Source organism: Oratosquilla oratoria, chromosome 19 (assembly GCF_046742065.1).
Source record: "Oratosquilla oratoria isolate Oo_2021 chromosome 19, ASM4674206v1, whole genome shotgun sequence".
Lineage (NCBI taxonomy): Eukaryota > Metazoa > Arthropoda > Malacostraca > Stomatopoda > Squillidae > Oratosquilla > Oratosquilla oratoria.
The window spans coordinates 35581457-35604833 of NC_134795.1; the positions used below are offsets into that span (position 1 = coordinate 35581457).

General features: G+C 39.8%; 1 protein-coding gene across 17 annotated transcripts in view; it reads left to right on the forward strand.

Moving 5' to 3' along the window:
* Positions 1 to 23377, forward strand: part of egh (beta-1,4-mannosyltransferase egh) — a 65771-nt gene that overhangs the window by 4931 nt on the left and 37463 nt on the right. For 7 of the 17 annotated variants that reach the window (XM_076202880.1, XM_076202883.1, XM_076202882.1 and 4 more), the window contains 3 exons: positions 9252 to 9327; positions 15913 to 16130; positions 21287 to 21535. In XM_076202880.1, coding sequence (XP_076058995.1) covers positions 15918 to 16130; positions 21287 to 21535 — 462 coding nt within the window. In that variant the 5' untranslated portion in view covers positions 9252 to 9327; positions 15913 to 15917. The other 10 variants (XM_076202881.1, XM_076202889.1, XM_076202888.1 and 7 more) reach the window with 4 other exon arrangements.

Genomic DNA, 23377 nt, shown 5'->3' on the forward strand with positions numbered 1-23377 from the left:
ATTTTGGCTGTGGCATTCTGTGAGGAGACAGGACTGGTCAGACAGACAGTCTAAGGAACAACAACAACAACAACCATTGCGACACGAGGTGTTGTGTGTGAGATTCACCATGGTCTCAGATCACGTGTTGGACTTGTGATTGACAGCTATTCCCCTCCTAAAAGAGAGCTCAGAGCTCATATATGACCAATCTATGGGTAATGCCATGATCTTATACGCACACACACACACCCAATGCCCACAAGAGTTGGAGTTACACTTTGCAGTGCAGTGATACAGAAATTATTTCAGCCCTGGGCAGGATTTGAGCCTGGACCTCTGTAGTGGCAGCTGGGAACTCTAACCACTGCGCCACGAGTTTTGTGTGTGTGTGTTTAAGGATAATTATGTGTTTTAGTTGTGTTTACCAATTGTAGTATACAGGTTTAGAGATGTGCATGTTCCTCTTTCTATATCTTCATTTACCAAGCTTTGCCTTAAATTTGTTGAATGTTTTGGCCTGGATCATCTTATTTCATAAATTTCCAGATCAGTGTTGAAAGCTGTGCTTTCAAATATCTTGTTTCATCCCATACCAACAAACTTTTTTTTTTGTTCTTGTACCATATGTTTTATCAGCCAGAACAAGAATAATTTTGGTTGCTGCTCAGTCTCTTGTGTATTTTGTGATCGCACTTTTGCTGCATATATCACTCTTAAATTAGCTTTTCCTATAGTAACTTAAGATCATCTTCACCTTTCACCATTTTTGTTTGGAAATAGTTGCTTAGCTGCCTATTCCATCCATCATATTGATTCATAGTAAAAACATTACTGATGCTAGAACCAAACCTAGAGGTACTCCACTAGTCACTTCTCTCCAGTCTGACATGTCTCTTATTTGACTTTTTCTTTTCTTTTATCAGTTGCTATATACTCTATTTGTCCTACATCTTGTCTACAGACTGTTCCAAATCCAAGTATAAAGAATCCACACCTTTTCTCTCGTGTAGCTATTGATCATTGGTGAAAATGTAGCAGGCTGGATAAACACTATTTTCATTTTCTGAATCTAAAATGATTGTCAACAAAGACTCCCTTCTCCTTTAAATAACTTGTTCATCAGTCATTTACAAGTCTCACTTTTTGGCTGACATCCAGGTCAAGGACACTGGTTTGTAATTCATTGGATCCTCCCTGTTTCCTATTTTTATAATTATCACTACATTGCTGGATTTCTAGCTCATGGGCATCTTCCCTTCTTTCAGAGAATATGCAGCAAGTTGTATTTTATCCACAGTTTTCTACATTCAGTATCTGGTTCGAGATAACATCTGGTTCATATGTCTCACCCAGGTTCTCAAAGTTTAATCACCATTTGTACTTCCACTTCAATGTTGACCTCATCCTTGATGAATACTGATTAGGAACTTTTATTCTTAATTTCAGCTTTCTTGTTTCATATACTACCCCATCAATGTTCAACTTGGATATTCAGCTTGCCATTCACATATCTGTAGAACAACGTAGGTTCATTTTTACACTTGACTGCTGTACATCCTTTTCACATTTTTAAATCTAATTCATTCTTTCCTGACTTTTGTATTCTTTTGCCTTTATTTTTTTTGCCACTTGCATGCCTTGTGTCCTATTTTGCTGTTGCACATCTTTGATTAAACCAATCCTTTTGTTATCATCAACTTGGTCTTGGTGCGTATTTTTCCATCTGTCTTGCCGGTGTATTTTTGCCTCTGCATCTTGTTGGTTCCTACACAAGTTTAGATTCATGTATGGTACCAGCTTGTGCTGTATTATCTAGGCTATTCCAGGAGTTAACACATTTATATGAAAACTTTTAATTTTCATATCCTGTAGTCACTTGTTTTACAATTGCTGCTCTTAAGTTTGTCAAAAATTTAAGGGTTCCCCTATAGATTAATCTTAGTTATGTTCTTACATTGACAATATCCATGTGTCTCTCTCCAATCTTGGTAATATAGGCTATTTATCATGTGACGTTCATTCTCAACGCTCCCAAATGTGTATCTCTCTCTCTCTCTCTCTCTCTCTCTCTCTCTCTCTCTCTCTCTCTCTCTCTCTCTTCTCTCTTCTCTCTTCTCTCTCTCTCTCTCTCTCTCTCTCTCTCTCTCTCTCTCTTCTCTCTCTCTCTCTCTCTCTCTCTCTTCTCTCTCTCTCTCTCTCTCTCTCTCTCTCTCTCTCTCTCTCTCTCTCTCTCTCTCTCTCTCTCTCTCTCTCTCTCTCTCTCTCTCTCTCTCTCTCTCTCTCTCTCTCTCTCTCTCTCTCTCTCTCTCTCTCTTCTCTCTCTCTCTCTCTCTCTCTCTCTCTCTCTCTCTCTCTCTCTCTCTCTCTCTCTCTCTCTCTCTCTCTCTCTCCCCCCCTCCCCCCCTCTCCCCCCCCATGTATGTAATGAATTTACTTGGGATACCTAGTCACGATTAACCTTGTTACTTCATAGGTGTCTTGAAGTGCAAGTGGGTATATGAGGCTGCCTGTGGCACTGAGGTGGTATAGATAGGATGGACCCCCAAAGGCACAACCTCCTTAGAGAGGAACCATTCACCAACCCACTGTTCAGAGCAGCTCACAAAATCCCCACCCTTACCCTGAGGTGCTGTCCCAAGAGGCTAGTAACTTGTTTCCAAAGCGATTTAGTGGGCTGAACTGTATGCCATTTTTTTTTTTTTTTTTTTTTTTTTTTTTTTTTGGGGGGCCTTAAGTCTCCAGCAAAAGAGAAGAACAACAATGAATTGATCAACATCACTTGTTGATACATGATCTCCTTAGCCTAAAACAATTTTTTTATCCGATACAAATTTGTGGGATTGTATTTACCTAGTTGTAATATATGGCAAGGGAACTATGCTTGTGGTGACCCTTCTTTTGTTTTTTGGCTACCTCCCTGATAAGGGGGAAAAGGCCTTTGGTATATGCATGTATTTACCTAGTTGTTTTATACAGGAAGGGAGCTATGATCATGGTGACCCGTCTTTGTATCTATCAGCATCAATTTTTTTCTTAAAATGTATGTATGCATAAATTTGTTTTGTTTCCAACTTGTCTATATTTCACTAAATTTCTCTCTCGCCTCTTCCAGATGCATTTGTCTGCTAAAGGGTTTCTCTTGTTACTCATGGTGATGATAGGCACTTTGTAGATTTTCATTTGGATGAAAGCTCTTCAACACCTGTGAAGTGTTTGAAAAGATCACTGGCTTATTGAACATTCAACACCCAATGACTTGGGCCAATCTTGTGGCTATTGCTGGTTATCAGGGAGCCAGGAATGTTTGATACAGAAGACTTGGGACAATGTATTGATTGATTGATGGATTGGTATACATCATCTAGTTCTTTTTGTCCATTTCCTTGTCATTGTTTTCCTTCTCTTTCTCTCCACCCTCTTCTTCCTCCTACTTGGTCTTTCTCTTCTTCATTCTCTTCCTCCCCCATCCTGTTCATCCTCCTCTCTGCTCTTTCACGTCTTCCTTCTTTCTTCTCTTCTTCCTTCTTTCTCCGTTTCCTCCTCTTCTTTCTCCTTCTTTGCCCACTTCTTCCTCCAGGAAATATATATATGTGTATATATATATATATATATATATTTATATATATATATATGTATATATATATAAATATATATATATATATATATATATATATATATATATATATATATATATATCTATATATATATATATATATATATATATATATATATACATATACATACATACATATACCAAGGCATTTTCCCCCTTACTAGGGAGGTAGCCAAAAAGGAAAAGGCATAAAATCATTCCCACCCATTCCATCCCTGAAAACACTCCACACCCCTCCACCCTCCCTCCCTTCTTAGCACCTCCTAGATGACGGGTCATCCCTGCACCCTGTCCACTGCCATGGGTCAGAAGCAGTATCGCAAGACACAGCACATCCACAGCAAGGCCGCTTCATCAAATCGGTGACCCTCCTCTCCGTCCCCCCATATAAAGGAGAGGACGGGGAGAAATCCCTTCGGGCTGCTTCAAAATTTTGCTCACACAGACTACCTCACCCCCCATCCCCCCGTCCATTCCACCTCATGCCTCACAACAGTTTCCATATACAACCATTCTCCATTCACCCCTGTCTTCTGTCCTCTCCCGTCCTTCCTCAACAGACATTCATCTCACCCCCAAAGCCCCCTTCACTCCATCCATCCATCTCATCCTAGGACGTCCCCTCATGTTCACTCCCTCCACATCTGCCTTCTATACCTCCTTTACTAGTCTTTCTTCACTCATTCTTTCCATGTGTCCAAACCATCCTAATACTCTTTCATCAACCCCATCTCCCAACTCCCTTTCCACCCCTGTTCTCCTCCTCACCTCCTACTGCAAAAGACCATAAGGCCTAGTGTAGGCCTTATGGTCTTTTGCAGTCTCCTTTATTTCTTATGTTCTTATGTTCTTTCTCACTCTATCCAGCCTAGTAACCCCCATCATACTTCTCAGACACTTCACCTCAAACACATTCAAGCTCCTTCTCTCTTCCTCTCTTATGTTCCATGTTTCTGCTCCATACAGTGCTGTTGGCACAATCACTCCTTCATACAGTCTCCTCTTAGCATCCATTCCCAAATGTCTATTCCTCATTACACTCTTTAATCCACCAAGGCATTTACTCGCTTCTCTCAATCTACATTCTACCTCCACCTTTACTCCACCTTTTCCTGCCACATTTGCACCCAAGTATCTAAAACTATCCACTTCCTCCAGTTGCTCTCCCTTAATGCTCACTTCCAGATTACTGCCACTTTCACCCCTTGTACATCTCATCACCTTACTTTTACCCACATTTATCTTCAGCTTTCTTCTATCACACACTCTCCCAAACTCTGTCACCAGCTTTCTCAATCCCTCCTCCGATCCTGCCACAAGCGCAGTGTCGTCCGCAAACAACAGCTGGCTCACCTCCCACTTTTCTCCATTTTCTTTAACCATCTCCAATCCCTGACCCACTACCCTTGCATTTACCTCTCGCACTACCCCATCCATGTATAAGCTGAACAGCCAGGGTGACGTAAAGCATCCTTGACGAAGTCCCACCTTTACCTCAAACCACTCACTCTCTCCATTTCTAATCCTAACACAAGCTCTACTACTCTCATAAAAACTCTTGACAGCTCCGAGAAGTTTTCCTCCTATCCGGTATATCTGCATAACCTCCCACAATGCCTTTCTGTCTAGCCTGTCATAAGCCTTTTCCAGATCTATAAAGACCCAAAAAACATCCTTCCCCTTTCCTATAGCTTTCTCACATATCTGTCTTTCCACAAAAATCTGATCTACACAACCTCTACCTGTCCTAAATCCACACTGTTCCTCACCAATTACTCCCTCTGTTCCTCTCCTAATCCTCTCAATCAAGATCCTCCCATAAGCCTTCCCAACTACACTTAACAAGCTAATCCCTCTGAAACTACTACATTCACACTTGTCCCCCTTTCCCTTGTAAAGTGGATTTATACAAGCACTCCTCCAGTCCTCCGGCACTCTACCTTCTCTCCAGCAAACATTAAATAACCTCACCAACCAGTCCACCATCACTGTACCTCCTTTTTTAAGACATTCTGCATGGCATCCATCCAGACCAGGTGCCTTACCTGCTTTCATTATCTTAACTGCTGCCTTCACTTCATCCTTCCTTATTTCTCCTCCATTTTCCTCACTCATCACTCTCATTTTCTTAGCATTTCCCACTGCAGCTATCTTTCCCTCCCTATCCTCCTTCACATTTAGCAACTCCCTAAAATATTCTCCCCATCTTCCCCTTACTGCCTTCTCCTCCATTATCATCTCTCCATCTGCACCTTTTACCTTTTCTTCTCTACTTGATTCGCCTCCTCTTCCTCTCTTAATTTCTTTCCAAAACATCTTTTTATTACTTTCAAAATTTTCTGTCATACTCTTACCCCATTTTACATCTGCTCTCCTCTTTGCCTCCTTTACCTTTTTCTTTACTTCTCTTTTCTTTTCTTTGTACGTCTCATATGACTCCCTCGTCCTATTTTGTAACCAATCTGTGTAAGCTCGCTTCTTCTCTTCTACAACCTTCTTCATTTCCTCATCCCACCATTCACTACCCTTCCTTCTATTTCCTCCTGTCCTTCTTGTTCCACACACCATCCTTGCACACTTTGTGACTCCCTCCTTGAACCATCCTCATTCCTCCTCCACACCTACCTCTACTCTATCCTTCACTCCCTCCCACTCCTCCTTCAGCTTCTTCTTGTACTCCTTCTCCTTTTCCTCTTCATTTAAAGAGTTCACTCTAAGCACCTCCCTACCTTTTGTCCCTTTCCTCTTTCTCCATCTGTCCTCCACTCTCAACTTACCTTCCACCAGAAAATGATCTGATATTCCCCCACCCTCTCCCCTTAGCACATGTACATCCTTAACTCTTCCTATCATAATCCTATTTACCACTACATACATACATATACATACATATACCAAGGCTTTTTCCTCACAAGGGGGGTAGCCAAAAAGAAAAAGGCATAAAATCATTCCCACCCATTCCATCCCTGAATACACTCCACACCCCTCCACCCTCCCTCTTATCTTAGCACCTCCAGAATGACGGGTCATCCCTGCACCTTGTCCACTGCCCTGGTTAAGAAGCAGTATCGCAAGACACAGCACATCCACAGCAAGGCCGCTTCATTAAATCGGCGACCCCCCCTCTCCGTCCCCCCACTACATATATATATATATATATAATATATATAATTTTTTTCTGAAAAAAAAAAAATTCCTCGCCTAAAACAAGATTGTATTGTAGGTCAGTGCATTGTATAGGTCAGTAAGCATAGGTTAGGTTAGCAAATATGGGTCTGTTGGTAAACTCTCTGATCTGAGAATGTCAGTTGCTTGGTAAAATTGTTGAATACAGTAAAACCCCGATTATCCGAAAGCGGATTATCCGAAAAACGGGTTTATCCGAAATTGATTTGGATAATGCAATTAATTTTTTTTATACTAAAACATTATAAAACATCAAAAATATGAAAATAAATAAAAGTAACTACATATGTACTATATTAACACATTTAAAATTTATAAGAACAGTTAAAATGAATACGTATTAAGCGTACTACTTTGTTTATGTGTGTGTATGTATGTGTGTGTGTTTGTGTATGTATACACCCGCGTGCGCGAGTGTGTGTATTTGTGTGTGAGCGTTTGTGTGTGTGTGTGTGTCTGTGTGCGCTTGTGTGTGTGTGTTTGTGTGTGTATAAGCGCGCACGCGAGTTTGTGTATTTGTGTGTGCGTGTTTGTGTGTGTGCGTTTAAGTATGTGGGGAGTGGAAGGGTTGTGGAGTGATGGTGACGGAGGCGGGGAGTGGCAGAGTTGCTTTATTGTGTTTGTCAGGATAGTGGAAGATATATGTATGGAATAATTCTTGTTCTCTGTTACGTATAAGGTATGTACGTCAACACGAAAAAAAAGTTGTTCCATCCACAACTTGAGACTGATGGAGAGAGAGAGGACACACACACACACACAAAGTATGTCAACATGAAATATATTTCTGATAAATCTGGATTATCCGAAAAATCGGCTTATCCGAAAGAGGCTTCCCCCCTTTCGTTTCGGATAATCGGGGTTTTACTGTATTAAGTCAGTAAAATGAGGAGAGTTACATCCACAGATTTGTCAGAGAGGGCTACCAGTACAAATTTACCACAAATGATTAATCAATCAGTTGCCCCTGATCTCTATTGCATAAGACCTGCTACCTTCAAATGTAATGATTCAGTAAACAGTAGTTTATATTTATATCTTGTATAGCATATCAGACTACCCAACTGATGACTTTCATCAGATATAAATAACAATGAAATGATTATATTATCAGTCTTGTCGCTTTATCATAAACTTGGGCTTTGTCGAAATCTTAAATAGGTACAGTACTTTTTTTTATTTATTTATTTGTTTGTTTTATTGTTTAACTGAATCTAGTAATATTGAACAAGGGTATTGCCATCTCTAAAGAATGTGAATCTTTTCAAATTTTGTACTCGGATGTTCCCAGATAACAGACATAAATGATAACTAGTATTAGGTATGTGTGTAATTATCAATTGAAAACCAATTTTATAGATGAGCAGTGATTGCTTGAGTATTGAAGTTGATATGCCAATGTTCTAAAGCTTATGCAAGTTCAGCAGATTAATTTCTGAAAAAAATGACCTCTCCTTCACCACCTCTATATTGGTCCTAAGGACAAAGGTACTAGATATCAGTAGTGAAATGCAATAATATAAAGTTGTTTATACATTTCTTGGGAGTTATAAATGCATGAGACACCCCTATGTATTCTGTGGTGCTTGCATCCTGGGCAGTTTGATTCAGTGGACAACCTTATTCTGTTTTGGTATTGTTTTGAAGCTGGATTGTGACCGGAATAATATCAAGCCATTGTGGTTATTGTTTGTTGTGGGAGGGATTCCTTCGTGGGGTTGATGACTTGAGTGGCAGAGGTGACTCCTTTCTGACATACTAGAGGACCACCACACAAACACTGTTGTGATCTCAAACCAGTACATTTGGGGATAGTTTACTGGGCTTGGACAGCAAATAGTAATTATTGCCTTGGATTTCATTGTCTGGAAACCAACAGGTGTACAAATGTTGGCAACAGTCCTTGGGGTCCCCATAGATCTCTCTGGGAAGAAATATAAAGAGTGTGTGTTGTATTAGTGTGGGACTATTTCTTTGTTATTGGTCTGTAGTAGAAGAGGTGCATTGTCGGATCTTCTTGTTTGAAAAGGTGGAGGAGATATAGTGGTAGACAAAGTTCTTGGGCCCAATCTGAAGTGTGTCAGCCCCTCAAGGCTTCACCATAAGATGATGAAGGGGATATAGACTAGGTTTTGAAGGGGGACAATTCTCCTGGATGTCCAGCTTACAGGACCACCACTTAAGGTACCCATTAGTTACCTCATGTTGGACAAGAATGAATGATTTATTAAAATGCAAGTGCTTTGGGACATCGATATTGTCTGCTTGTTTCAAAGATTGTCATAGTTTTAAGGTGTCTACTTTTTCAGGCCATAATTTTGCTTCTCTGATGAATAAATTTGCTTATGAGGGATATTCTTAGAATGACCATTGCTATGGGCAGTGTTTTTGTTACAAGGATAGTGGCATTTGTATTAAAAGCCATTCACCATTATAGATCATATGTTTACACAACTGTTTATTATTACAGATGCCGCTATAGTTGAGGTGTAGTCAGCAAAATGGTACCATTAAACACTTCTTGATAATTTCAAGGTACGATAAAGGTCAGTGCCTGCTTATCCTTGGGAACCTCTGTTTTGTATTCTATTATTATAGGAGATTGTATTCATTTGTAATAGAGATTTTGTAACTAGTTACATTTGAAAATGGTAGAACTTGTACTAGTAAAATGGGAAGTCTTCCTCATCCTGTTTTCCATATGTGATCAGTGATTTAGGGACTTTCTATCTCCCTCACTTTCTCCCTTTCTTTGTTCTGCTTTTTCTCTTCCTGTCTCCCCTCCCTCTCCCTTTTATGGGTACCCTTGTATGGACTAGTTTTGTTTACAAAGTACAATAATGCCTCTAATGTACTTGAAATGGAATGAAATTGTACTTGACTAAATTTTTATTAATGTGAGGGAGTAAGTGATAAGCAACTTGCTGGTTATTTGAGTGACCCCATGTTTCTGTGTTAGACTGTACTAGGATCTCTTATCAGATGAAACCACACATTATCACGTGGTATATCTTATCTTTCTAATCTTTGTTATATGCAGCATATGAAGGGGTTCAGAAAGGTGAAGAGCTGGTGTTGTGTTGGGGCAGTGCCGGAGAAGTGCCAACAGTCGAATGAAAGAAAAAAATTGGGCGAAGTTGATACCTTGAGGCAAGAGAATGCTCACCTCGTTTCAAGTGTCCATGTAGACCTGTGTGCATTAGTTCTCCATGTTATTGCTTTTTGTGGCTGTTGGAGATGTACTGTGTGAAGTATGAATTATATAACAAGAAATATATGCTGCTCAAAAGGTAAAGAACATGTTATTTATTCCCTCATTTAAAAGAACAATGATGGGTACTTGCTAGTTGGTATTTTGGAAGATGGATAGCAGTGAGGATCATCTTGTTGTCCATCTTCAAAACCCATCATCTCTCTCACCCCCAATTTTAGTAACAAGGAATTAATATCGAGTACATGTTTGTGGGTTGTCTTCACCCATGTTGTTTCATTATTGTGCAGTCTATACATATTGTTTGTATATATTTATGATGTATAATTTCCTGTATACAGGAAATGAGCTGTGCTTCTGGATAGTCTGTTTTTCTTCATTAATCAAACTTGGCTTAAATTCATGGTCTTATATTGGATTTTATTGCAGGATATTTCATGTATCTGTATGGAAAAAACTGTTTCTAGTTATCTTTCAAGTTTGTAGCTTAGTGTTTTCTTGAATTTGTGAAGATCTCCCATCCCAAATCATGAGATCTTGTCTGCTTTATCGACTCGTTTCACCCATCACATCTCCTTTTTGAATTATGTCAAGTCTAACCAAGTTTTCTTGTATGATTTATCTGCTAGGCTAGGGATCAGTTTGGTTGCTGTATTTGGTATTCTCTTGCACTTATTTATACCTTTCATTTTATGTGAAGATCACTAATGCTGCATGCCCTAATTTTGAGTTTTTTAATCATCTGTCCATCTATCTAGTGAAAACTCACCCTTGTTTGTCGATGGTGCTCAGTTGTGTATGTTGAGTGGTGTTATTCTTGGCCAAACTTGCTAATTCTTCTTTTGCTTTTGTAATTCAGTTCTCAGTGAGTAGATCAGTAGTGATTTTGTATATGTATGTGTGTGTATATATATATATATATATATATATATATATATATATATATATATATATGTACTACTATTGTCAGTTTCCAAAATATAAAATACTTTTTTGAAATTTTCGTAGTTTGGTCAACCTACACTAAATTCCTTGCTTCAAAAAGTTTTTAGGAAGGGGACACCATTCTAGCCATGGTTTTGAGTTATTGTCAACTTCTTTTGTAACAATATGTATTCTTTATATTTTATTTTTATGATGTGGGCATAGATAAAAAATGGCATAGGTGCCAGTGCTTGCCCATGTGGGACTTCCATTCATCCTTACATCTTATCCTATACTGCTGCCTTCTTGCATTGAGATACCTTATCAAATGATTGCTCTAGATCAAAGTACAGTACACACATTCCACCCAGCCCTCTCTCTTGTATCTCATAATTTGTTCATAAGTAAAAGTTTAATGGGTTTGATAGAGGGTCTTTCATTCAAGAAATTGTTTGCCAAAATGTCCATACCTTGATTGTATGTAGCCCATTTGTCTTTCATGATGATCTTAAACAATTTAGCAGTCATACTGGTTAAGCACAATAGTCTGTAATTCAGGTGTTTCTCTTTACATCCTCTTTCATGATTGTCTTCTTTTATGTTATTCCTCCAATCCTGAGGCATCTCTCTCTGATGAACAGTTGTTCTCCACATAATAAAGGAGACTGCAAAAGACCATAAGGCCTACACTATGCAGTTCCATGTCCATTTTGACCTGTCATCCCCATCCACAAAGTTGTTTCTTAACCCCTTGAATATGATGACACTTATGTAGGTGTCACGAGGCACGAGTGAATATGAGGATGCCAGTGTCGGCTTTCTGATTATATTTATTTTGTAGTAGCTGAGTGACACTCTTATTCTGTGAACAGGCTTGATCACCTTTTCACTGGTTACAAACATTCTGGGTGAAAGAGAATGAGGAAAAACAGCTGTAACTTTATATTTTATAATGCATGTATTGTTATGCATCATCGTACGTCAAGCAGCTAATTTGTGCGCAAATAGTTGATTCGTACTGTTTCAGCACTTGCTGCATGGTTACTAAGTCTGTTCTATTTGTTGACCACCCTATTAGTAAACCAGTTCTCGCCTTCCCTTCTTAAATCTGAATTTGTCTGGTTTAAATCCATTACTGTGAGCCCTGCACTGTTGTCTTAATATGACCTTGTTTTTGTCACCCTTGTTAAAGTCTTTGGTCCACTTGAACACCTCTATTAGATCACCCTGCACTCTGTGTCCTTCCAGAGAGTGTAAGTTAAGGTGCCTAAGCCTCTCTTTGTAAGGTAAATTTCTGAGACCATGTATCATTTTGGTCATTCTCCTATGTCCTGATTCTAGTGAATTGATATCCTAAAGGATGCAGACCATAACTGTACTGCATAGTCAAGGATGGGTCTAACTAAAGCTAGACTTTGATAATTACCTCTGCACTTCTATTTATAACCATCCTATCAATGAATAGACATTTGGGAATGGATGCGAAGAGGAGACTGTATGAAGGAGTGATTGTGCCAACAGCACTGTATGGGGCAGAAATGTGGAACATAAGAGAAGAAGAGAGAAGGAGTTTGAATGTGTTTGAGATGAGGTGTCTGAGAAGTATGGTGGGGGTTACTAGGCTGGATAGAGTGAGAAATGAGGAGGTGAGGAGGAGAACAGGGGTGAAAAAGGAGCTGGGAGATAGGGTTGATGAAAGAATATTAGGATGGTTTGGACACATGGAAAGAATGAGTGAAGAAAGACTAGTAAAAGAGGTATGGAAGGCAGATGTGGAGGGAGTGAACATGAGGGGACGTCCTAGGATGAGATGGATGGATGGGGTGAAGGGGGCTTTGGGGAAGAGGGGAATGTCTGTTGAGGAAGGAAGGGAGAGGACGGAAGACAGAGGTGAGTGGAGAATGGTTGTATATGGATGATGTTGTGACTGCATGAGGAGGAATGGGCAGGGGGGTGGGGGGTGGGGTAGTATGTGTGAGTAAATTTTGACGCAGCCCGAAGGGATTTCTCCCCGTCCTCGCCTTATATGCAAAAGGGGACGGAGAGTGGGGGTCGCCGATTAAATGAAGCGGCCTTGCTGTGGATGTACTGTGTCTTGCGACACTGCTTCTGACCCAGGGCGGTGGGCAGGGTGCAGGGATGACCCGTCATCCAGGAGGTGCTCAGATGAGAGGGAGGGTGGGAGGGGTGTGGAGTGTATTTAGGGATGAAATGGGTGGGAGTGTTTTTATGCCTTTCCCTTTTTGGCTACCTCCCTTGGAAGGGGGAAAAAGCCTTGGTATATGTATGTATGTATCAATGAAACCTAATGCTCTGTTAGCTTTATTCCTGGCGCTAATGCACCGTTTCCTGGATTTAAGGTCAGGACTCGCTAGAACTTCCAAGTCTTTTGCACTTGGTTTTCTCTAAAAATGTGTTATCTAAGCAGTATCTGCTTTCAGGGCTGTGTAGCTCTATGTTTAACATGCTGCACTTTGGGATATTGAAGTCCATTTGCCATTTCACAGACCATGTGAACAATTTGTTAAGATCTTGCAGAATTTTGGTATCCTATTTTAGTGTTGTCTGCAAACTTACTAACATCACTATTAATTCCATCGTCCAAGTGTTATGTACAGTACTCAAGGGGGATCAGACGGACTGAAAGAAAAATATTAATAAAAAAAAAGTTTTTTTATATATCGACTTGATATCTTTACAGTATATTCAAATGATTATTTTCCATATTCCATGAGCATTTGAATGATGTATGTCCATCTCTTCATCTATCTGTCTGTATGATGTCATTCATGACGTCACAAATGTTTTCCGATCTTAATACTTACCTATACTAACCTGCTTTTGCATGTAAAATCTCAAATACCCTACAAACAGCGTGTAATTTCGTTTTTTCCTAAAATCTTAATCGATCAAGATATACATAGGTCATAAAATGCATGACTTTGTGACGTTGCACCGATAGCGTTTTTTCCTATATAATTCCCTCTAGTGATATTATTTATCATTTTAATCATTTATCAAAACTTACATGAGAAAGGCACAACATTCATGTGTTAGCATAGTAAGCTTGAAGAAATTTTGATTTATTTTTCGAAATTTGACAAATATTTGAAACCGAAAAATCTGTTTTGAGTAATTGTGCTTCAAAGTTTTCAATAAGATGTCTGAATTTTTTCGCACAACATACTTTGGTTTTTCGTATGTTAGGACTGGAATTATTTTCTAATATAACATTCTAAAAATTTCTATATATAAATTATACTCTTGTCTTTTTTATAATGATATTTTAAATAGAAATCCTTTTTCACTTACTTTAGTATCTATTGAATGTTGCAATGATGAGCCTTTTTTTTCTCTCTCCTTTTCTGTGCCTTTATCAGCTTTTATGGGTAAAAGCCTCATTGCTAGGGTGCTGTCACAGTGTCAAATCATTGATAAGGGTTATTTTTTAATCAACAATGGGCACCTTTCCTTATCACCAAACAAGTGAGTGCCACCCATAGCAAAAGGTTCATTTAATAAAAAAGTACACATTTTTGCTCGAGTCTGTACGACAACTAAGAGAAAAAGATGCCAAATGCCACTAGATTTTCACAAGTATTTCGTCACATGTAGGGTTCATTCTTGCAGGTGGCTAATACGCCCATTGTCCCTTTAAACCTACTTAGCATATGGTAGCAAGCACAAATGGCTAAAATTATCTTTCCTATGTATTTTTGAATAGTGTTAGAATATAAATCCATGCAAAAAAAAAAAAAAAAAATGGCTTTCCAGAGCATCAGATCCCCCATAAGGAGCAATAAAGGACCCAAAACAGAGCCCTGGGGAACTCCACTTAACCCATTAAACTCCGATGACAAGATTCTTGTCATTTGGTCAAATAAAACAAAAAATCATAAAACACCAACATGTTTGATCAAACACCAGAAAATTATGACGTCAGTCCTCGCTTCGCGCGAAGCGATGACTGACGTCATATTTTTCTGGTGTTTAATCAAACATTTTGGTGTTTTATGATTTTTTGTTTTATTTGACCAAATGACAAGAATCTTGTCATCGGAGTTTAGTGGGTTAAAATGGTCCCCCCATTTGGATTTTACACCATTAATGGTGACCCACTGTTTTCTTTCACTGATCCAAGCTCTAATCCATTCAAACACTTTTCCTCCTATGACATAGGTTTTGATTTTATTTAGTAGTGCAAGAGTTTGTATATATATGTATATCAAAATCTGGTTGAAACACCCAAGGCTTTCTGCTTATTTGTATGTACACAATACATACACACATACCAATATCGGGCTTTTCCCCCTTACAAGGGAGGTAGCCAAAATCCACTCCTACCCATTTCATCCCACATATTTCACTCCCATTTACCACCCCTCCCTCCCTTTTTTTCTTGGCTCTTGCCAGGTTCCTGGATGATGGGTAATCCCTGCATCTCAACCACTGCCCAGGGTCAGAAGCAGTGTACACCATACTATTGTAAAAAATGCCATGCAAAGTCTTAAATGAAGAGAGGCTAATGAAAAGCAGCAGGCTTTTCTTTCCTGTTAAATGTATTATCACCTTCACATTGGGCAGTTGAGTCATTTATTGAAAGTGCAGTATAATGCACAAATAATTTTGGGTACATAGATATTCTTTTAATCATTCTAAACATTCACAAAAGCACAAGAAACAATACTGTAATAAATTTATGCCTTTTTTCATATTTCTTATGAAATCAAAGGGAATAAATAATACATTTTGACTTTAAGGTGAGAGCAGTGACATTGAAAATGTAGGAAGGAAGACTGACCAAACATACTCGTGATTGGTCACTAAATTTACAAAAAATGTTTATATATTCTTAACAACTATCATTTATACGTGAGACTATGTATATAAAATTTTAATTGTATTGACTTTTGTTTAAGATGGAAGCATATATACTTTCTTTTTGTTTGTTTTGCTTTATTTGTTCTTTGTACTTGACAGTGCATGTGTATTTCAGGCAAGATGGCGGTGGGGCGACTTGGCCTGGCCTTCTCCGAGACCCTTCACCACACCAAGCATGTCCTCCATGTCTGCTTGTTCCTTCTTGTCCTATTACTCTTCGAGCTAGGTGCCGGGGGGCTATGGGGGGAAGTACCTGTTGATGTACAATATCCCCCCTTAGTCACACTGCTTCTTCAACTTCTACGTATATTACCACTCCTAGCACTGCCACAGGTAAGAAATTGATATTATTGCTTCTGCCAGTAGATATATTTTACAAAAATCCTTGTTCTACAAAGGATGGTAATGTTTGGGGATTATTGAAGTTGTTCATATTCATGTGTATTCATTTATCAGTCCATAAACCAAAATGCATCTTCCCACTTACAAGGAAGCTAGCCAGCCAAGGCATGTACCACTCCTATCCATCACACATTTTCTTTTCATTTGAGCTCATCATACATACATGTACCAAAAGCTTTTCACCCTTTACAAGGGAGGTAGCCAAAAAACAAAAGCATAAAAACCACTCCCACCCATTCCATCCCCATCATACTCCACTCCCATCCCCCCCTCCCTCTTATCTTGGCTCCTCCTCCTGGATGATGGGTCATCCCTGCATCTTGCCCACTGCCCTGGGTCAAAAGCAGTGTCACAAGACAGAGCACATCCACGGCAGAGCCGCTTCCTTAAATCGGTGACCACCCCTCTCCATCCCCCTCGTGCGGAATAGGAGAAGACAGGGAGAAATCCCTTCAGGCTGTGTCAGTTTCCCTCACCCCCCCCATCCTCCACCCACTCCCCCTCATGCATCACCATCATCCATACATGACCATTCTCCATTCACCCATATCTTCTGCCCTCTCCTGTCCTTCCTCAACAGACATTCCCCTCTTTCCCAATGCCCCTTTTACCCCATCCATCCATCTCATCCTTGGTCACACCCTCATGTTAACTCCTTCCACCTCTGCTTTCCACACCACTTTTATTAATCTTTTTTCCTTTGTTCTTACCATGTGTCCAAACCATCCCAATACTCTTTCATCTATATCCTGACTCCCTTTCCACCCCTGTTCTCCTCATTTCTCACTCTATCCAACCTAGTGACCCCTATCATACTTCTCAGGCACCTCATCTCAAACACATTCAAATGCCTCTCTTCCTCTCTTATGTTCCATGTTTCTGCACCATGTAGTGCTGTTGGCACAATCACTCCTTCATACAATCTCTTCTTAGCATCCATTCTCAAATATCTATTTCTCGTAACACTTCAATCCCCCAAGGCATTTACTCTTCTCTCAATCTACATTCTACATCCACCTCCATTCCTCCCTTTCCCCCCACATTTGCATGCAAGTATGTAAAACTATGTACTTCCCCAGTATCTTTCCCTTAATACACACTTCCAGTCTACTGCCACTTTCTCCCCTTGTATATCTCATCACCTTACTTTTACATACATATACCAGAGGCTTTTTTCCCCCTTACAAGGGAGGTAGCCAAAAGAAAAAAGCATAGGAACTACTCCCACCCATTCTATCCCCTACATATTCCACTCCCCTCTACCCTCTTCCCTCCCTTTTATCTTGGCACCTCCTGGATGACGGGACATCCCTGCATCTTGTCCGCTGCCCTTGGTCAGAAGCAGTGTCATAAGACACAACAGGTCCACAGCAAAGCCGTTCCATTAAATTAGTGACCCCCCCTATCATCCCCCTCATGCATGAAAATGAGAAGACATTGAGAAATCCCTTCGGGCTGCATCAAATTTTTCTCACACATACTCCCTCACCCCCCATTCCACCTCATGGATCACATCATCCATATACGACCATTCTCTATTCACCCCTGTCTTCTGTCCTCCCCTATCCTCCCTCAACAGACATTCCCCTTTTACCCCATCCATCTTTCTCATCCTAGGTTACCCCCTCATGTATGCTCCTTCCACATCTGGCTTCCACACCTCTTTTACTCGTCATTCTTCACTCATTCTTTTCATGTGTCCAAACCATCCCAATACTCTTTCATCAACCCTATCTCCCAACTCCCTTACCACCCCTGTTCTCCTCCTCACCTCCTCATATCTCACTCTGTCTAGCCTAGTAATCCCTATCATACTTCGCAGACACCTCACCTCAAACACATTCAAACTCCTCTCCTCCTCTCTTATGCTCCATGTTTCTGCCCCATACAGTGCTGTCGGCACAATCACTCTTTCATACAATATCCTCTTGGCATCCATACCCAAATGTGTATTTATCATTACATTTTACCCACATTTATCTTCAACTTGCTTCTTTTGCACACCCTCCCAAACTGTCACTAACTTCCTCAATCCCTCCTCTGATACTGCTAAAAGTGCAGTGTCGTCAGAAAACAACAACTGACTTACCTCCCACTTTTCTCCATTTTCTTTAACCATCTCCAATCCCTGACCCACTACCCTTGCATTTATCTCTTTCACCACCCCATCCATATATAAATTGAACAGTCAAGGCGACATAACACGTTCCTGAATAAATCCTGTCTTTACGTCAAACCACTCGCACTCTCCATTTCTGATTCTAACACAAGTTCTGCTACTCTCGTATAAACTCTTGACTGCTCTTAAAAGTTTTCCTCCTATCCCATATATCTACAGTACCTCTCACAGTGCCTTCCTGTCTACCCTGTTATAAGCCTTTTCCAAATCTATAAAAGCCCAAAAAACATCCTTACTTTTTCCTAAAGCTTTCTCACATAACTCCTATCACAAAAATTTTATCCATGCAATCCCTACCTGTCCTAAACCCACACTGCTCCTCATCAATTTCTCCCTCTGTTCCTCTCCTAATCCTCTTAATCAAGACCCTTCCATAAGCCTTCCCAGCTACACTTAAACTGATCCCTCTGAAACTACTACTCACACTTGTCCCCTTTTCCTTTGTAAAGTGAAATTATACAGGCACTCCTCCAGTCCTCTGGCACTCTACCCACTCTTAAACAAACATTACCAATCAGTCTGCCATCACTGGATCTCCTTTTTTTTTCAGACATTCTGCATGACATCCATCCAACCCAGGTGCCTTACCTGCTCTCATCTTAACTGCCCTCACCTCATCTTTCTTTATTTCTTCTGTTTTCCTCACTAATCACTGTCACTTTCTTGGCACTTCCCACTGCAACAATACTTTCCCTCCCTATCCTTCACATTTAGCCACTCCCTAAAATACTCTTCCCATCTTCCTCTTACGTCTTCCATTATCCATCCGCACCTTTTACCTCTTCTTTACTTGATTCGCCTCCTCTTCCTCTTAATTTCTTTACAAAACATCTTTTTATTACTTTCAAAAATTTTCCATCATACTCTTACCCCAATTCACATCTGCTCTCCTCTTTGCCTCCTTGATCTTATGCTTTACTTCTCTTTTCTTCTTACCTCTCATGATTCTCTCATCCTATTTTGTAACCAATTTGTGAAAGCTTGTTTCTTCTTCTGCAACCTTCTTTGATTCCTCATCCCACCACTCGCTACCCTTTCTTCAATTTCCTCCTTGTTCCACACACCATCTTTGCACACCTTGTGACTCCCTCCTTGAACCATCTCCATTCCTCCACCACTCCTAGTTCTACTCTATCCTTCAATCCCTCACACTCCTCTCTCAGCTTCATGTATTCTTTCTCCTTTTCTTTCTCATTTAAGTAGTTCACTTTAATCACCTCCCTACTTTCTGTCCTTTTCCTCTTTCTCCATCTATCCTCCACTCTCATAAAAATTAAATTTTCATTGGTTCTTGTACAAATAGGCTGGCAAGAGTAGTCTTCCAAGTATGACAAATTGCTTGTTGAGAACAAATCATTCAATCCTCTTGCCTCCAATTAGAGGTGCCTTGAAGATTAAGGCACTGTCTCCAGACTGGGTCCAAAGTGTGTATTTACCTAGTTGTATTTTGCGGGAAGAGGACCTACACTCGTGGTGTCCCGCCTTTGTATCTCGCAGTGTCTAGTTTGCTCTTCAACTCGTGAATGGTTTTTGCGCACACTATATCATTGTCCATTTTGTTCCAAGTGCCCACCACTCTATATGGAAAACTGTTTTTCTTCATATCTCTTCTGTAGCTGTTTTTTTTTTTTTTTTTTCTCCATGTCCTCTTGTGCTTCTCTTGTCCCAGTTTAACAAGTCTTCTCTATCGAGTATTTCTGTGCCCTTCATGATTCTGTAGATGGTCAGTAGGTCACCAGGTCACCTCACTCTCTTCTTTGCTCCAGAGTCAGTAACTTCAGTTTAGCCAATCTCTCCTCATATGACAAGTTTGCAAGTGCAGGTGCCATTTTTGTTGCTGCTCTCTGGATTCTTTCTATTTTCTTTATTCTTTTTGGTACTGGGTGACCACAATGTCACTGCATATTCTAGTCTAGGCCTTATCAGTGTGACCAATATTTTTTTAATCATTTCTTGTGTGTGTGTGGGTGTGTCGCGCGCGCGCGCTGTATTATGGAGTGCTGCCATCCAGTGACTGCGCCCCATCTGTTACTTTCAGTTAGAAACCATTCCATGCCAATGCAACACATGTTTTCTTCCCAGAGATTATATGGGAGGCCCCAAGGACTCTTGCCAGCTACTGTGGGTTCTTAGTCTGTGAAACTTGAGACAAAAATTATTTTTTACTAGATGACTACTTTGTTGCATTTGTGGTGGGAAGTGGAGTCATTGGGACATATGGGTTGTATTAGTTAAGACATCTAACATGGTTATTAGTTGAAGTTAGGTGTTACAGTAAGCTGTAGTCAACCCCTTTGATATGGTGATGGCTATGTAAGTGTCTTGAGGAGCAAGTGGGTCCATAAGGATGTCAGCATTGGCGTCTTGATTATATTTATTTTGTAGTTATAGCTGAGTGACCCCCATATTCTGTGAACTGGCCTGATCACATTTTATGTGGTTATTAATATTCAGAGTGAAAGAGGACGAGTAATACAGCTGTAACTTTATATTCTATAATGCGAACATTGTGATGCATCATTGTACATCAGGCAGCTAATGCTGCCCACGAGAATTTGACTTGTATGGGAGAGGTTAATGTTGAATTAAGATCATTGTTCCCAGGGAACTGTAGGTCTTCTGCAAAAGAGATCTGGTCCAGTGGATTAGATAGGGGGAAGAAAAAAATGAGAGAGAGAGAGATTTGTTGTATTTGTTTTGAGTTGTACAATTATGCTTTAAGATGGATTTGCTTTGGTATTTTGTACAATCTTGCTTCAGAATTTAGATTTGTGTGTGTGAACAGAAAAGGCTTTTGAATTAGGATATCAACTAAGTATTTAATTTTTCTGGACTTGAAAGTGAAATTTTTTATATGTTGAATGCATATTGATGACCCTTCAATTAAATAGAAAATGTCTCTTTTCAGGCTATCTTCAATTTTCTAGGCCTGGTTTGTTTTAATGCATTTCCCGAGCGTGCTAAACTTAAGGGCTCACCTTTGCTCGCGCCATTTATCTGCATCAGAGTAGTGACCAGAGGAGATTTTCCCGAACTTGTACGAAATAATGTGCACCGCAACCTCAATATCTGCCTTAGAGTTGGACTCGAGAAGTTCATGTTGGAGGTGGTCACAGATAAGAAAATAGATTTACCAGAAAACCAAAGAGTAAGGCAGGTAAGTTAAAAAAAAATGAATTGTACTGTAATTGCATTATTTTATTTTAGATGTGTGTTGTATTTATATTACTGATGGCCTTTGCACCATTGTAAGGGAAATGTCAGCTGAAACATAATGTCTTCGAAGAAAAAGGCAGTCTAGGGAATCTGCAAATTCTTCACTGAATGAATTAACAATTGACTTATACTGGTGTTTTCTCTCTCTCTCTCTCTCTCTTTCTCTCACTCACTCACACACACACACACACACACACACACACACACACACACACACACACACACACACACACACTTTGCAGATGATGCAAAATTACTGAAAAGAGTGAAAACTGAAGAAGATTGTGAATCACTACAGAGAGATCTAAATAAAGTACAAGAATGGAGTAGGAAGTGGGAGATGGAGTTCAATACAAAAAAGTGTAGTATAATGGAATTTGGAAAAAGCAAAAACAGAATAACAGGATCATATAATTTGGGAGAAGAAGGAATAAAAAAAGTAGAAAATGAGAGGGACCTGGGAGTCATTGTTATGAATAATATGTCACCTGAGAAACATATAAATAAGATTTTTGGAGAAACTTATAATTTAATAAGAACAATCAAAGTGGCATTTACATACCTGGATGAAGAAATGGTGAGGAAAATCCTAGTCACCCTGATAAGACCAAGATTGGAATATGCAGCAACGATATGGTCACCAAGTACAAAAAAATGTATAAAAAAACTTGAAAGAATACAAAGAGCAATTACTAAACTGGCACCAACACTCTCAAAACTATCATATGAAGAGAGACTACAAAAACTTAAACTACAGACACTAGAGCAAAGAAGAGAGAGAGGAGATTTGATAGCTATTTACAGAATCATGAAAGGCATAGAAATTACTGATAGAGAGAATCTGATAAAATGGGATGACAGAAATACAAGAGGACACGGAAAGAAAATAAAAAAAGACAACTATAGAAGAGATTTGAAAAAGAACAGCTTTCCTCACAGAGCAATAGACAGTTGGAACAAGTTAGATGAGAAAGTGGTGTGTGCAAAAACAATACATGAATTTAAAAATAGTTTAGATAAAATGAGATATGAAGACGGGACCTCACGAGCATAGCTCCCCTTCCCGTAAAATACAACTAGGTACAACTAGGTAAATACACACACACACACAAGTTTGCAAGTGCAGGTGCCATTTTTGTTGCTGCTCTCTGGATTCTTTCTATTTTCTTTATTCTTTTTGGTACTGGGTGACCACAATGTCACTGCATATTCTAGTCTAGGCCTTATCAGTGTGACCAATATTTTTTTAATCATTTCTTGTGTGTGTGTGGGTGGGTGTGGGTGTGCCCGGGGCTGAAAAAATATCAGTATCGCAGCGCTGAGGGGTGTTACTCCAACTCTCGTGGGCGGGGAGTTGGGGGTGTGTGTGTGTGTGCAAGGTCATAGCATTACCCATAGATCGGACCTACGAGCTCTGAGCTCTCTTCCAGGAGGGAAATAGCTGTCGATCACGAGTCCAACACGTGATCCAAAGACCAAGTGAATACACACACACACACACACACACACACACACACACACACACACACACACACACCAATGGGTCCAATGGGTCCGTGAAAACACAAGGTACAGAAATAATGAAGAGCCATCGAAACTAGATCTAATATTTACAACAGAACCTGAAATAGTGCATAAAGTCCAGTACGAGACACCAATTGGAAAGAGTGACCATGTACTCATCGAAACTGTACTAAAGGAAGAAATAGACATAGAGAGGAACGAAAAGCATAGGAAAGGAAGACTGATGTACAACAAAACAGACTTTACAAAACTAAAGACA